General features: G+C 38.7%; 1 protein-coding gene across 10 annotated transcripts in view; it reads right to left on the bottom strand.

Annotated features, from left to right (window-relative positions):
- The window catches only part of TENM1 (teneurin transmembrane protein 1), a 615,716-nt gene that overhangs the window by 117,044 nt on the left and 481,842 nt on the right, over positions 1-16,830 (bottom strand). For 9 of the 10 annotated variants that reach the window (XM_040572077.1, XM_040572078.1, XM_040572079.1 and 6 more), the window contains 5 exons: positions 12,033-12,232; positions 10,383-10,593; positions 6,788-6,889; positions 5,460-5,654; positions 1,940-2,140 (listed from right to left, as the gene is read on the bottom strand). In XM_040572077.1, the coding sequence (XP_040428011.1) occupies positions 1,940-2,140; positions 5,460-5,654; positions 6,788-6,889; positions 10,383-10,593; positions 12,033-12,232 (909 nt within the window). Of the gene's footprint in view, positions 1-1,939; positions 2,141-5,459; positions 5,655-6,787; positions 6,890-10,382; positions 10,594-12,032; positions 12,233-15,856; positions 15,955-16,830 lie in introns of those variants that run through there. The other variant, XM_040572086.1, reaches the window with a different exon arrangement.

Here is a 16,830-nt window from a genome sequence, read left to right as displayed (position 1 = left end):
CCTAGATGGCCACCTGTCCCCTCAGGAACTCTGTCTGGGCAGCTGCATTGGCTCCTGTGGGCACCGGGGACGCAGAGGACACTTTCTGCTGGGTGGACACCATGACTGGAGCTCCTTGAGAGCATATGGCAATGGCTGTCTGAATTGGCCATGCGAGGCTGCCCTGCTCTGCACCTCCTGGACTGACACCCCACGGTCCCTAGGGCTGCCTGTGGAGGTGCAGGGGTGGCTGCGTGTCCCCCAGAGGGGCTCTGTGCTCCCCAGGGGCTCCTGACTCCAGAAGTCCTGGTAGGCTGTGATCCCCACGTGAACATGCCCGCCCCAGGGCTTGTTGTGTGAGTTGCCATAGGACACCTAAAGTAGGAATAAACTAAAACTGTGTGAGGAAACTGATGAACAAGATAGTATGAGAGACATCAACATGCCTGCCAGTGGTCACGAAACCCCACTTCTCTGATAACGCAGAAGACAGTAGGCATGCAGAGGGGTATTTTCCCCACTGGTTGATGCAGGTAAGAAAAAATAAGTCACTTTTCTTCAAGGACTTCATCAAAACAGGTTTGAAAGTAAGACAAACATGAGAACTGTGATCCCAGCACACAAGATAAAAGCTTCTTTACCACAGTTATTTATTTTAGCTTTGTTCCCTTACTTAGTATATAATTGCCCCACGCAGCTGACTCGACAGAACTGTTGGAGTTTAACAGCTCTCTTTGAGCTACAGTAACTTCATACTAGAACAGAATTAATTTCCATATTTTTTGAGGGAAAAACAACTAGTAAATTGCTATTACCTTTCCTAATTATTTGCTTCATCAATGGAAGTACTACAGTACTACTGTCCTTTAGGGAATATTTTTAACAAATGATAAAATACACGATAAAAATGCAAGTGAGGTTCTGCTGAAAGCCAGTACAAAGTCAGTTCTTATTAGAGCAGTACCATATCTAACAGTTGCAGACTGAAATTACAGGTTTTAATTTTGGAGTAGGGAATGAATGCAGGGTCTTTGTAATAAACACTCAAAATTATCAGCAGGTCAATATTTTGTTGCTTAAAATGTTGTCATGAGGTGATTATAATTATGGATTTTAAATATCTGAAAGGAAATTTATACTGGTACAAGTGTTGCTTTGAATGATGATTTCTGAGAAAAACTGGTGACTTGGACCACTAATTGTATTTCACAGTATTCAGCAAATCTGTCACTCGGATCTACTCTGTACTGGGATGCGTTACTCATCATCTGAGATTCTCATTTTGTGAGCTTCAGAAGAAAAAAAGTAGTACGTACTTTAGTAATGATATGCTCCATTACAGAGTAAAATGTCCTGAGTGCACTCATTTTAAGAAAACAAAATGTAAACGTACAAAGCACATAAAAAATCCATTTCAACTCTTAATCAAATTCAGTGGGATTAAACTTTGATGGTCCTCTAAGAAACAACAGAGTTTTTATCTCAGCATGAGAGAATGGTTGGCCATTCCTGTTTAAATATTTTTGACACAGGTTTCTTACTCATGAGTCACTGGATTTTTTTATATCCTCCCAGTCTCTCTCAGAGTTGTGGACTCCCTCAATGCATGATCCTGATAAATGCTCAACATCTCATGAGAGAATCCTGCTTAACTCCAATCGAAGCTAGGAGATACTTGCACACTTGCAGGACTACCATTCTTGCTGTCACACATCAGGCAGTCGGCATTCTTGTCGCAAAGAAAAAGCCATTTTACCCTTGTCAACAGAAAACCAGTTGCTGCCAAACCCATAGGTATACCTCTGAAGAAATGGGAGTGCAATGCCATAGCACCCCTGCTTCATCCCTGTGTTGTTTTTCAAATTAACACCAGCACAGCAATAGTAACTACTTTCACAAGCCAAACAGAATGCCTAAGCTTTTAATAGGCTTTATTGAAAAAGGAAAATCTCCAGCATACCTGTTGAGCAGTCTGAACCCGTCCACTGCGGCTCACAGCTGCAGAGTCCTGCATCCAGGAGGAAGGTGCCGTGCCCTGAGCACTGCTCCTGGCAGACTGGCAGTGACGTCTCGCAGTTCACACCACCCCAGCCCGCGGAGCAGTGGCATTCCCCTTGAACACAGACACCGTGGCCCGAGCACATTGGATCCAAGCAGTCCTCTGGAAAGCAGTGAATACACAGTTTAGAGCATTAAAATTGCACCCTTACAGGGGTTTCCTAGTGACATACAGCATCAGGGATTCAGATTAATTTGCTGATTTTTGTGCAAATACTCCAATTGAAATGATGTTAACAAATGCACATGGAAAAATAGTCCATGCTAACATCTCTGCAAAATTATAAGCTAAAATCAAGACAAAAAGCAAGTGCATAGACTGGTGGAGATCATATGATTCTACTTATCTTGGATATTGTCTAACTGTTAAAAAGCAGATTCCCTGGACAGGTCTATTGATCTTAGTCAGGGAAGTTTGTGTTTCAGTAGCAGAGCTGGGAAAGAACTGGAGCAATTAACTATTAAATTTCTACAACTGTACATTGTGTTTCAATTCAGGTATTTGTGCTCTATGTTTTATTCACATCTGGGAAAAGATTTATTCTTTCATGTTTCTCTGCAAAACTCACTACAGCTGGGAATCTAATACAAAAAAAAAAAAATGGTCATCCACTAAGCCCTGAATCGTGAGTCCCTGAATACTCACTGTAAAAAAATCTCATACACTCATAAAAAGTATGTGCTGGGCAATTGCAGATAATGAACAGATTCATAAAAGTCATAACGTACTGATGAACAATTTGCAAACAGACAAAGAGCTAAATTTGTTCTCAATTTGGATTAAACTATTCTTAGTGAAAAATTCAGGAGCTCTGTAGAAGAATTTAAATCAGATGGTTAGTCCTGCATAATCAGTATATTCCTTCATCAAGATCCAGCATTTCTTTAACAAGACAGACTTTGAGGAGAACACAGCCTGCCTTCTCTGGGGGCTTCAGTAAGACTGCAGAGGTGGAGAGGAATTTGTGGGGTGTTTGAGAATGCAAAACAATTAGCCAAAAGCCTATTCGTGTTAGATCATGCTTCAAACTAATGTTAAAGATGCACTTTGGAAGTTCTTGTATGATTTTTTTTAAGTATTAGCCCAAGTACTGTGTTAATAATTAAATTGTAAACTTAACAAAGTGTTCTATGTTACACAAACGAAGAGATGTTCTCTGTTTCAGTAACAGAAGGCTAAATACTTCAGACTTAGAGATTAAGAGCATCCAGTTTACAGCACCTTTTGACCTAAGAATAAAGAAGAGATGCTTTATCTTTGAGCTGCTAAGCCACTAGTTCAAGATCTTATTTCAAGATTTATTTTGTATCTTTTTCAGCCTTCCAGGCTTGTGCACAGCACAATGTAATTCTGAAAAAGAGGAATCAGTGTTTCTGGACAAAGTATTATCTTGCTAAGCACAGGACAAAAATATTTGGCAATTTCCTCTTATCCTGAAAGACAGCTCTTGATTTTGGCGATCTTTGAAAACTGAGTGACTCTACAAACAGGTTAAAAAGCATCACTTCTTTTACTAATGATAATCTGACAGGATGAATTCAAAGGATGCCCATAGCAGCGAATACCTATAGCTACTGGTGTTCCCTGGATAGTGCATCTGTTACTGTCTGCTGTGTTAACAATATGGCTATAATATTAAACTTATATTTACACACAATAATGTAATTCCAATCCCTGACAGAATTACTTCCAGTAGTGTACAAGTTACATTGCACAATACAGTAAACTAAGCATTCGTGTCATTGCACACACTATTACAATAAAAATCCTCTGTACAGGTTTGTTTCATTCACCCTATTTCTACATGATTCCACTTCTATTTTTAAAGTTTAAATACTACTTTTTTAAAAAACAATGTTTTCATGCTCTTAGCTTCAATAGCTGTCCGAGTACATTTATCTCAATTATTTTTTCAACCATTTTGCAGGACCACATTATCCCAACAAGCAAAGTAACTGTAAATGGCAGTCAGCTTCTCACCAGCTCCAGGCTTGTTCAGTATCATGGCCTCAGTGAGTAAATCTGTGTATTACTTGCTTTTTCTCATTTGGGTTTTCTTGGTTTTGTCCATTTCTGAAACTACCAACAGCTGAGAATATAAGAAACATTCTCTTGATCCTCCCTTTAAAAAACATATCAGGTATGTCAAATCCATCAAATCCATCCTGGGCATTTTTCTGATTAGGGAATTCAGGCCACATAAGAGCTTCCTTTGTGTGCTACTCAGAATTACCTAAAATCTATATACCACGAAGCACAAAGTATGCTGGCACTAGCTTCAGGCTAAGGGGACTACTGAAAAATCATCAAATCAGGGCAAGCATGAAGAACCGCTCTGCTTTCCGAGGCTATGCACAGGGGAAGAAAGCCGTAGCTGATGAGCTACCTCAGAAATGCTAGCAGCCAAATAACAACTGTTTCTTTCTGTAGATGAGGGCAGAGACACATCGGTACTATAAGCAGCTGAAGTACAATTACTTGTTCTCATAATTTCCCACTTTTTATTAGCCAAGCTTTAAAGGACACTGGTTTAGTACCCTGAATATAGGCTCACAGTAAAAATGACATATGACAACAGAATTACACAGCATGCTCTGCTAAATTGAAACTGTTTGCTGCTCTCGTGGCTTCATATACTCTGTACATTCTTCGCAGAAAAATCTAAGATGCAACAGAATGAAGAAAGGGAAGAGATGATTACGGAAGAGATGATTACGGTCTGCTAATTACTTCAGAGAAATCCTAGATCTTACTTTGTTTAGATGATCTTCTGACTGTCTTACCCTTAGCTTTTGGCCAAGTGAAAGAGTCTTTGACGGTGCACACTTAAATGACTGAGGTTTCTGGCACCATGAAACTGGTGATGTCAGCCACCCCTCCTGAAAAATGTGTCTGGGGTCTGAGAGACGAAAAGTGGAGAAGAATCAGGATGGTCTCCCCCCAGACAGGGAATCCTTGCATGCTGATAAATTTTTCCTTGGAGGACTGAGAAGCCACTGTGTGCTGAAAGGCAAAAAATTCCTCCTGGTTCTTGCCATTGAGATTCAGTGGAGGGAGGAAACTGAAAGCCTCCTGGACTGCACAAGAAACTCAGCATTTCAAAGGACTGCCCCACTGATATTACTAGATATTCTTATTAGCCAATGTTAAATACTTCTAATCTTTTAGAATAAAAATGTGAATCTTGGAAATTATGTGATCAACTCCCACTGACTGTCACTGAGATCTGAACGCCCTTATCTTTGAATATTTTCTATCTTAACATTCCTTTCCATGACGCTTTAAAAGGTGCTTGAAAAGCAGTATTGCTTCACGGTAAGTTTCTCACATCCATGTGAGCTCTTAACTACCTTAAAAAAGGTTAGGAGATTAAAGGCTAAAATCAACCCCCCCCAACCATAAAGAGGGAAACGTCACAAACCTTCCTCACAGATCTCTCCTTTGTATCCAGGCACACAGATGCAGACTCCCGTGATACAGGTGCCATGGCCAAAGCAGGTTGGATCAATACACTGTTCTTCGGGAACATCACACTCTGGTCCTTTCCACCCATTTCGACACACACAGTGACCTTTCTCATATTCTCCATTTCCACTGCAGAGCACTGGACAGGAATCTGAAGAAGGTAGATTGACCTTTTTAATGTACTTACATACTTATATAGATTAACATTTATTGCATTTATCATTCTGTAAAATCACTTTTCCACTCCAGCCCTCCCAATCCTTCACTTGAAGGTTGTGACAGGCTGAAGTCTTTGAACCAGATAGCACAACAGTAATACAGGCATCCTAGTGTCCTCAGCCTGCTTTATTAACATACCTTAATTTTGACCTGAAATGGGACATCTTGGAAGACAAAAATTCCTCTCCTTGATGGGCCTTGGGAGAGTTTGCAGAGTGATGCCTGCTTATCATTTTCTGTAACATTAATATTTGTTCTCTGTAATCTGAAGCAAGATACTGCCCTTTTCTTTTTCTAAGCAGACCTATCACTACTGAAGTTTTAGCCATTACTGATCTAACCCAGTGATGCAGAAGGTTAGTTTTACAATCCAGTACCAATTTCTGAGCTAATCGATCTTAAAATATAGACAATCCAAAATCTGAGGAAACACCAGAAAAGAATGAGAACCTCCATATATAATATTCAGTGGATGATGGATAATACTAATAAAAATAAGCTTGCTTATAATCTTTTTAGCAAGATTTTGCCCCAAATGCTGGAAAACTCTAGTTTTCTCTAGAAAAAACACTAGTTTTCATTAGAAAAACTCTAGTTTTCTCTAGGAAAAAAAAAAAAATCTAGTCTCTAGTTTCTCTAGTTTTTGCTAGTCTCTAAGTTGCTTTAGTTTTCTTTTCTAACCCTTTTCAATTTAAATCACATTTTACTGACATTTACTGAGATGTGATGTATTCTGAAGTGAAACAGATTGTCAGTTTTAAATAACTGTAAACACTACACTCAACTGACACTTATTAAAAAAATATTTTAAAATCACAGAATGGGTGCAAAGAGGGATGGAGAAATCTCTTGACTGAAAGTCAGGGAGAGAGAAGTAGTTGAGGCATCTTAACTAAGTACAGCATAAAAAAAACTTTTTATGCCTGCACTTGTACTGTATTTGCCATCTGTCTGGAAAAAGGAATTTAATCTCCTTTAATCACTTCAAATCTTTGTAAGCCCAGCAGTCACACACCATAATCACGAACCCTGTCCTGTACATTAGGTTGGCTGTTATGAGATTACCTTTTGCACAATCGGGACCAAGGAATCCTGGGAAACAGTGGCAGTGCCCTGAGATGCATTCTCCATTCCCATTGCAATTAGTAGAGCAGTCATCCAAAACTTCTATTTATTCAGAGAGTTGTGCACAAAGAAAAACACAAATTGGTTGAATTTGAAATGAATGGCATCTTCACCCCGCTCTGCAGGACAAACCTCAACATACAAATAGATGCGGAAGCAGAAAAAGGCCCATTTCCATTCATAGGGAGAATAAAACAAAATTCCTGTTCAAGCAGCTTACAAATATTAGATTTTGTCTTGACAGCTTTGAGATAACAAGTGCATCATTTATATTACACCAGAAAGCTTTTAAAGTAAGTGTTCATGTAAAATTTACCACCATTAAAAGCACTGCAAGAACCAAAGTATTTGCTGAGAAATGTCCACCTTAAACACTTTCTTTTATTGTTGAAGCAATTTGTTGGAAACCTATTTATAGAGTAAATTGTCTTCCATGGTATTTGTTTGAACCATGTGAATTGAATTCTTTGGGGGAGGGTAGGATTTCCACTTCTGTAAAATAAGATGAAAAAAAGTCTTTCATAAAGTGATGAAACTCAATGCAATAATGGCCTAAGAACAAGATTTGAAGAAAAAAAGAACATCTTCGATTCTGATCTTCAACTTCTGCATGTTTCATCGTACAGCTTTGGATAGCAAACCACTTAACCTTACATGTTGTGGGGCCGGCTCATGTCTGTACATTTGTTAGCTGTTCTAAATCTACATGCATAATTCCTACAGGAATTCAGTGGATTCACTGATTTAGATGGATTTCATGTAAAAAATGTGACGTAAATTCAATGCTAGGATGCTCCCATGCAGAGTAGGTCAATGCCATGGCAGCACTTGGACTGAAGATGCCACAGCACCAGCAGGTTCTTTGCAGGGTAGGAGCAGGGCTGAAGAGCAGTGGGAATTGAGCAGCCTATTTTATGGGCATAAACACAAATAGGCATGTACAAGTACCTTTGCCTACCAGAAGATGGGAAACAGCTCATTTTCCACAAAATAAAAATTTTGGGGAAAAAAAGAAAACCCAGGTCCTTGTCCATGGCAAGTGATTTGGGAGGCAAAACTTTTCTCAGGGAAGTGCATACCACTGGACTATTTAATCTAATCAAATCTGATATACTTTTAAACTCAAACTTTTCAAAGGATGGGTTATAAGCTTATCCTACAACTAATATGAATAACCGAAGTAAGTTTATTTTAAACTTATTTATGGGCACTTGGACAGATAAGGACTGGTTCCTCTTGAAAACCTCTACTGATAATTAAAAACATTCATTTCCTTTCAGACTATCAGTTTATACCGAAGAACAGGCATTTGATATGTATCTGTTCATCAGATATTTACAACCTAGACATGGATGTTTGTTTCAAGGTCAAATAATCTTTTTTTTTAATTTTTTTCCCAGAAGTAAGTTTTTTCACAGATATGCTGCTCATTATTAACTTTTACATATTACTGTTCATTATCAGCTCTTCTCTTGTTCTATGTGTACACTTGCCTGTCTTCTCAGTTTTCTAGAATCACATGATAAATGATCCCTACACTGACTTGAAATGGAGAATTAACGGTTTGAACAATTCCCCCGGATGCAATGTCCAGTTTGGGCCAGCCTTTATTCAGGCTCTAGACATACTAGAAAATACCCTAGACATGTTAGATTTTGCAGGCAAATAACCCCCCATCAGGGAAAGTGTGATCAGAGGTTTAGTTAACAGGTCAGCAAAATCAAACTAGTATGCCACTGACATCCAGAAACTGAACAGACTACCTAAGAGGTGCTCATGAGGTGCTCATCACACAGCCCACACTGACATACAGCAGAGACGCATGCAATCTTTTGCTATATGCTGACTACTTCAGTCTGTGTTCCTGGTTGATTCCTTTGTCAGCAGGGAAATAAAATACGACTCCAGCCCTAGACACTCCCCAAAGTCTGAGGTAAGGAGCATTGCTCAAGGATCAGAAAATGATCAGTTTTTGTTTTTGTTTTTAAATTTTTGTAGCCCCGCCCGATAAAAACAAGAACCAGTGTGCAAAGAAAAGTATAAGAAAATATACAGGCCATGAAAACACAATAGCTAGCAGTATTTTCAAATCCACCAGCAGTAGATTGTTGCAGTATGAAACCTCTTTTTGCTCAATATGTCTTCTCATGGACATTTCTCAGATTAAATGTAAGGATTCGTGCCTGCCCTGTGGCCCTCACTGCTTCCCTCCATAAGACCCAGCTTGTTCTGCTTATTGGCCGGAGAAGGGATAAACACCTTCTTCTTCACCAAATTTAACAGGAACCTAACTGAAACATTCAATTGCATTTATATATATATATTTTTTTTAAGATGGTGTGCTACTTAATGATGAAATACTGTTTATACTCCCTTGTATAAATACCGCTACAGTAGAAAAAAAATCTGCTGTTACAGTAGAAATAAACAAGGGGGCAGATCTTTGGATTCTGATCTGGACTGGAGTTTGGCCAGGTTTTATGCTCCTCATAGAGCATCTGTGAAGATGCTCCATAAATTGCTTGAATATTATTTTCTCACATGACGTTGAATAATGGTATTTCTCCCACTTGTAAAAGATTTACTTTTCTACACAAAGCAAATACGAACTTTTAAACAAAATATTCTAATTGCAATTCTACCTCATTTAAAAATATCTTTCCTGCAAATCCTGCACCAATGTTGGTATTTGAATCACTGTCCTGCTCTGCAAGGTGTTTTTACCATCAAGTAAAAATAGCATTCAATTGTTCTCAAGAGCAGATGGCATGTCCATTACTAGTAAAGACATCTTGCTAAACATATGGCAGAACAGGTTAACTAAAGGGCAAAGTGGTTAAAGTCTTGCAGCAAACCAAGACTGTCATAAATACAACACTTCACCTGAAATGAAATTCCAAACAAACCCTATGTGTGAGCACTTCTCCGTAACAACACCTAGAGTTGCAAACATTTGTCCACCTTCATTTATTAACGAGGCAACAGGGAATTGATATCCCACCAGGGCAGCGTCCCCTGTATTTGCCTTCTGAGTTCCAAACAGAATGGTGCAGTTGAACAAGTGTATAAAACAACAGCAAATACCCATCAAACAACAACAACCAAACCCACAAAAGCAGCCTTTTAGATTTTCTAACTGATTAAAATACTGAAATATGGACCAAAAGCATGGATAATTTTTGTAGGATCTATGGTTCCTGTGCAAATAGAGAGGGCAGACATATTCTCTTTTGCTTTGAGCGAAATAACACCAGAAATTACTCAGGCATTTAAACTATCACATAAAGATTTTAAAACACATGACAACTTCACACTTAATTAATTTTTTAACACCCATCTTTAATATATGAATGTTGCTATTTGCCTAATATTGGCATAAACATGAAGTTACTCCACTGAGGTTAATTAAACTAAACTGAAATAAAACATATTTAAGAGAATATTTAAGAGACACTGTAATCAACATCGGTATCTTTCCAAACGCAGCTTTCCAATGCAGTAATCAGAATAACAGTTTTACTGTAATTGTTCTTACCAATCGCTGTGGTTAGTACAAACACTTGCTCCATTTTCTTTCCATCGTTGTAAAATGCCATATGCCAAGCTCCTTGATCCATGTACTCGATGAAGCCTGTCTCTTGCAGTGAAGTTAAGATCAGATTCCTGGGAGCTTGCTGTGGCTCCTCTGAGTTTTTTGGTTCCTGTTTAATTAACTGCTTTCCATCCATCAATTTTACAAAATCAAACTGAAATAATAATGAGCAACAATTAACCACCTAGTAAATTTTTATGGAATCTACACTGCATGTCTCATTCAAACAGCAAAAAGCAGCTGAAATCTTGAGAGGAATTGCCTGTCTGACTAAGAATGCATCAACATGGATAGCAGTTGCATATAACCTGGTCCATGTAGCTTCAGTTCCTTATTCCATATAGAAAGCATTATGGTAGGTCAGAAATCTGGCATCAAAACTTGCTTTTTGCTATGGCAGGTTAAATTCAGGCTTGCTTCACTAAATGCAGCAGGTGTACTTCGACATTATATCTCTTTAATGGGAATAATTCCAAAATTCCCAAGCTGTAGTGCCTTGCTTTATGCAGTGATTCATCTCAAATGCCAAAAACAGATTAAATAAGCTATTGTTTCATACCAGAATTTTCAGTGTTTGTTCCTTAGTATCACTGTCACATATCAAAACCTACTTACACTTTTTATTTATATTTAATTTTATTAATGCGATTAAGTGACTACTTTGTGACATGGAAACAAGTAAGACTTAATCAAGTCGATGCCAACAACTTTAAGAACAGTTAACTTGAAAGCATCAGAGAAGACGTAAACCTTTCTAAAATTTCTGTTTAAGAAATGTATATATTTCTCTCTTTTTTTTTTTCCCCAGGCATTCTCCAGACTGATTTTCAGTAAAGTTCAAGTTCAGCTTGACTGAATACCCAATCAAAGCCAACGACAGCTAGAATCGCCTATTTCTAAGATCAAACCTCTAGTAAATCATTGTTGAGATTAGACTAGATGACCTCCACAGGTCCCTTCTAAACAATCTTTCCATGATTCTGTATACAAGTTTATCACATATGTTGTAATCCTGCTATAAGACAGCATTTCAATCCATTGAAATGATAGCTTCATATGCCAACCACAGCAAGCAAAAAAAAAAAAAAAAAAAGGTTGAATGTGACCAGCAATACTGCATATTCTTAACGCCTAGCTAGGTTTTCTCCTGCAATATCCCCAGCAGTAAATGCTCTGAAATAATCTTTGTATCAGAAACTAACAGTTTTTTTTCCTATTATCTCTTTATACTGACTGTAGTCTGTAATCTGTTTGTTTTGATGAAGTCCTAGAAAGACTAAAGCATTTTCAAATGATCTAGTATTTCACCCCACTGCCCCCCAAAAGACAGCGTGCAGTTGTCCTGCCTCCCACAGCCACGTGGCAGTGGGCAGAATGGCTGATCTTGCTGGTACGACACTGCCCCTCCACTGGGGAGGGCATGGTTTGGGGGTGTAGCTAGACCTCAGTATAAGAACGGGATAAACAGACTGCTTTCTGTGGTTACAGCCAGTTCCTTCCTTCCTCCCTGCTTTAAAAGTGTGTTGTGAACATTAGCATCCACTGCTGTTTGAAACTGTAAAGCATGATGCAATTAGCATTATTACTAATTACCTGAGTGTGAGTAGGTGGAATGTTTCTTCTGCCATAAATTCCCAGCAGAGAATCCTTCGCCAGTGAAATGTTGAATTTCAGGTACATGGGGTGATGTATGGTGATCTGAAAGCGCCAGAATAAACCGGGCGGGATCATTTGCATAACTTGTGCTCCGATCTCAACTTCTCCTGTGTCTATGGCCCGTCCCTTCTGAAACACTGATTTTCCAGAAACAAAGGAAACAATAAGATGCATAATCCCAGTTGGCGAAGATACCAGGTCATGTACAATAAATAACCTCTAAACTGAGGACATTTCACTGAAATCACTGTATTTTTTTATTCAACTAATTGAAAAATATAAATAAACTATGTGCAATATTTACCAAAATAGGCGTCACAGAGCTTTTTTTCCCCCTGGAAATCTTGGAATGCTTTACTGACTGCAAAAAGGTATTGGTGCTGCTGTGGAAACCACAGACTTTACATCTACACCTATCAGCTGTTAAAACAAACCCCATTCGACTGCGAGTGCAGAGAATGCACAGCGGGACAGCTTCCTCTGGCACGGGTCCCCGGCCACCGCCGAGCAGGCATTGCATAAGCTACACAAATGGACACCGGTGAAGACAGAAAATCCATCAAACCTGGTAGGTCAGAGCCCGTGTCCATGCCTGAATTTCTATTAATCACCATTCCCAACAATCATATTGTGGCAATGAAAATCTAGTCCTAGAGAAATAAAGAACATCTGTTTTTGCTTGGACTTTCTGCATAAAAGCCTAACAGGGGCATAAGGATAGGGAGAGGCAATCTAAAGAGAAAACTGGCATCGTTTTGTAGTGCCTAACAATACATCTGCAGACATCTACAGCATATAACTTCAACCATGGCTATGAGAAAGCTGAAATAGAAAGGGAAATGGAATGTGTAAAGAAGCCATTGCCAAACTAAATCAGAGCTGGCTTGCTTTGCTGGCATGTATCACCATCTTTATCTATTTTAATGCCTGTCTGTGATCAGCATCCTGACATGCTGCAAGCCACAGACCCAATCCTGCTAACGTCTGACGTAATTCCACCCTAAGTTCTGCAAAACCCTCAAGCCCATTTGCAAACTTCCTCTCAACTAGAAAAAAGAAGGAGAGCATGCTACAAAGGAGGAGGAACCAAGAGAAGAAGACTGAATTCAGCAGCCATAGCCATTTATGTGTCATTTCATTCCAATATTGTGGTGAAGGATAAAGAGGAGCAATCAAAGTGACTGGAGCCTCACCTTTCACAATAATGCATAAAAATATCCAATGCAACATAATGCCCAGGAAATTTTATAAATTGCCTTTGGAAATGAAAACAGCAGTAGCAAAGCTAGGGCCAGATTTTTCCTAAACATATTAATAACAGAGATCCTCAGTGGGATCCTTCATTGGCTTTAACTAGTGTAGGGAGTACTTAGCATTCTTAATGAATAGAGATTTCGTTTACGAGGCAGGAGCAATTCTCAGGGTACTGGATCTTCCAGCTTTACAGCTGCTTTGTGTCACCAGAAACAAAGCTACAGCAAGAACCAGGAGCTGACTTTTAACACCTTACCACATAAAAGCATACGTTTTTAGAGCACACAACTTGTTTTCTTAAACTCTAAAAAAACACCTTGAACCTTAGCACATAAACTATCTCCAAATCCCTGCTTTAGCAATGTTCAAGGTGAGACTACTTTTGTCCGATTTTCTTTGTGAATCAAGTCTTCCATGTGGAGTTTTGAGTAGAAATTTAAACTTCTAATGTAGTTGGGCAAAGAAAGTGGATCCCTCCCACCCCATGCCACGCATCAGATCCCGTTGGCTGATGTAAATTTAAAAACCTTTTCCCCTATTTCCAGTACTCCAGAGATATTAAATCTTAATGATTCTTTGCAAGCAATTACCCTGGGTTAAGTAAAACACTAAGGAACTTTTTGGTGATATTGACACATGGTAATTAATGTGATTCAATTACAAGATGGTAGAGCACTAAGTAAAAAGTCAAGGATACGGTATCATTTTGGAAGTTAATGGCATTTTTGGTCTGCGTTCAAGGTCCTTTAAAATGCACTAACTGCTTTTGAGTTTGTTGAAGTGAGAAGGCCTTGTTCTTATTTGAAAAGAAAAAGCATCAGGACTTTAGTCGGGGCATACGCGTCCTTTGAGGAAGTATTTTCACTAATTGATGTTATCGGATTATGCTGAATAGCACGTTACTGTTGCTAGGCTCAATACAACGTATCTCTGAGAAGTTTTTCCACATAGGGATGAAAATTTTGTCTTAGTAATAATTTTATGTAATCTTAAAAAAACATACATATACTTAAGATTTCCTATTATCTCATTATATCTGAAAGAAGTGCATGCTGCTGTTCACAATGTTGACATGAAAAAACATGTATTATCTACCACCTACTGAAAGTAGTACTCGCAGCACCCTTACCTTTCAAATACTATTTTTTTCAGGTAACCATACAGCATGAAAAGCTGACTGTAAGCACTGTGTCTGAAGTGCATGCTTTCATATTCAGTGAGCCATTGTGACTCCTTTATAGAAAAAAATAATTTAGCTCTGTTTCTTTGCTTAATTGAATGAAGCAGATATTTGGCCATACAGGTAAGTCATCTGAGGATATGCTATTCACAGACTATCTCATATACTTTCTTACTCTTTCTTGGAAAAGTCTTAGATAAGCTTTTAAAATTACAGTGTTGCAATACAATTTCTGTACTTGCTCTAAAAACCTTTTTCCTATAACAACATTTTTCCTATGACAAAGTCTCATTTAATTACCTACATTCAATTCCTAGTACAGCTCCCAGTCTTACCAACTGGTATTAATTTCTCCCCATTCTTTCTAAGCACACTTTCTCTGTGGTTCTAAAACAGAAGATAGATTCCTAATCACAGGTTTCTTTTGGCTTCAAGAAAGTAAAACTCTGAACAGCATGGTGCCAATTATCTTCACAAGGAAGTACCCATATGCTGATTATTACTGATCCTGAAACAATCAATCTCCTTGTACTCCCCTGGTAAATACCAGCATCAATAGGACGTCTGAGTTTTTAATCACATTGCTACATATTAAAATGTTAACTCATAGCCATGGGTCACTGTGTCATAAAATGACTTAAAGAAATCTGACTTGCTGGTTTATAAACTTGATTTCCATTAAAAGATTAGTTAAAATACATGCTTTCAAAGTCTGGGAAAGCATCTTGTGCTGCTGCATAGAGTTGGGAAAATGGGAGGTTACAATATCTGACAGTACTTATTTATCCCTGTGAAATCACATTAGAGGCTTCAAGTTTACAGGCGAAGTATCAACTTTCCATGGTACGCTGCTGAAGTGCCATTTCCAAGTCCTCCTTCCCAGCACATTAACATGGAATATTTGGTACAAACACGGGGGGAAAAATGACTTATGTATATTAAAAGGGATGGGAAGGAAGCAAGGAAACAAGGGAGGGAGGGAGAGAGACATCAGAAGTTAGTCAGATCCAGACAATGCACATACCAATGCCTGATCCTAAGTCCACATTGCTTTTCTTGTGTTTTCTCAAGTGTATAATTCTTATTAGCATACCCTGGATTAGCATACCCCAGAAGGTGGAAAATGACAAGTCAGACAACAGGCTAGATATATTCAAGACTGATCTCTGAAACTGCTGGATAAGCCCTCAGTGAAGGAGCTCTGGTGTCACAGCTCTCCTTGCTTTAGTGCTTTGGGGGAATCCTGTGGCTACGCATGACATTAGGATTGCTTGGGGTGAGGGAACTGTTTTTTTCTGTTGGTGGTGGTGGTGGTGGAGGTTTTTACCTGCTACATTGAGTTCTCTATTGACTCACATATGCTCTTCTCTGTTCTCGAAAATCTAATTTTTAGGATCATGTTTTGATGTTTTTCCTGTACTTCCTCCTTTGGAAGCCAAATGCTTTGGATGAGCTTTTATTAAATCTGTAATATATTGACAAAATGATTTAATGCAGTTTAGAAGAACTACTTGATAGTTTAGACGTTTTCCACGGTGTACCAGGACAGAAATACAAAAGTGTGTAAAACATTTACTGTAATTCACTATCAATCCATTCTAAGAGAAGAAATAATGGATAACAATATCATTGCCTCCTCACATATATTTCTGTTGCTCATTTATCTAATATGATCTCTATCCAGCTGTGCCACATTGATTTGTAAGACTATTGACTGAGATGCAATTTTCCTTCTGGAGGGACTGGTACAACCACGTCCCACCTTGTCTCATATTTAGAGTCATAGATCTTACCTGGCAGACACAGAATCATCACTGCTCTGCTACAAAAGTTGAAAACTCTGGAAATCTCCCATCATTGCAGAACTCAGTAAAATTTTACCTTCCTCCTAATAGCTGAAAGAGTAGAGTTCATGTTCTATTCCCATTCACTTTTCTCTGATCTAATCCATTTGATTTATCCACTTTTTCTGTGTACCATAAAAAGAAATGGGATGGCTATCTGCTTTTTAGGGTCAAAAATCATCGTTGTGGTGTTATGTGGTGGTCAATGGGAAATAGGTGTTAGGTCTTCTAGCTAGTATTGGGGTAGGTGAGCTAACAGCATTGAACAATGGGACTTGAGAGAAAGGAATTGTGAGTCCTCTCAGCAGCCCTGCTCTGTTTCATGCTGCTGGCTGTACCACTCCTTTCCTTTGCCAGCTCTGGCATGTCTCTGCCCCTTCAGAACAGCTGGTTCATCAACTAAGCAGAAAACTATTCACCATTTCACCAAAGCCATTTCCTGCCACCAGTAAGCTGA

The sequence above is a fragment of the Cygnus olor genome, chromosome 13 (genome assembly GCF_009769625.2).
Source record: "Cygnus olor isolate bCygOlo1 chromosome 13, bCygOlo1.pri.v2, whole genome shotgun sequence".
Lineage (NCBI taxonomy): Eukaryota > Metazoa > Chordata > Aves > Anseriformes > Anatidae > Cygnus > Cygnus olor.
Note: the sequence above shows the minus strand (reverse complement) of the source record. Positions and strands in the feature narration are given on the sequence as shown.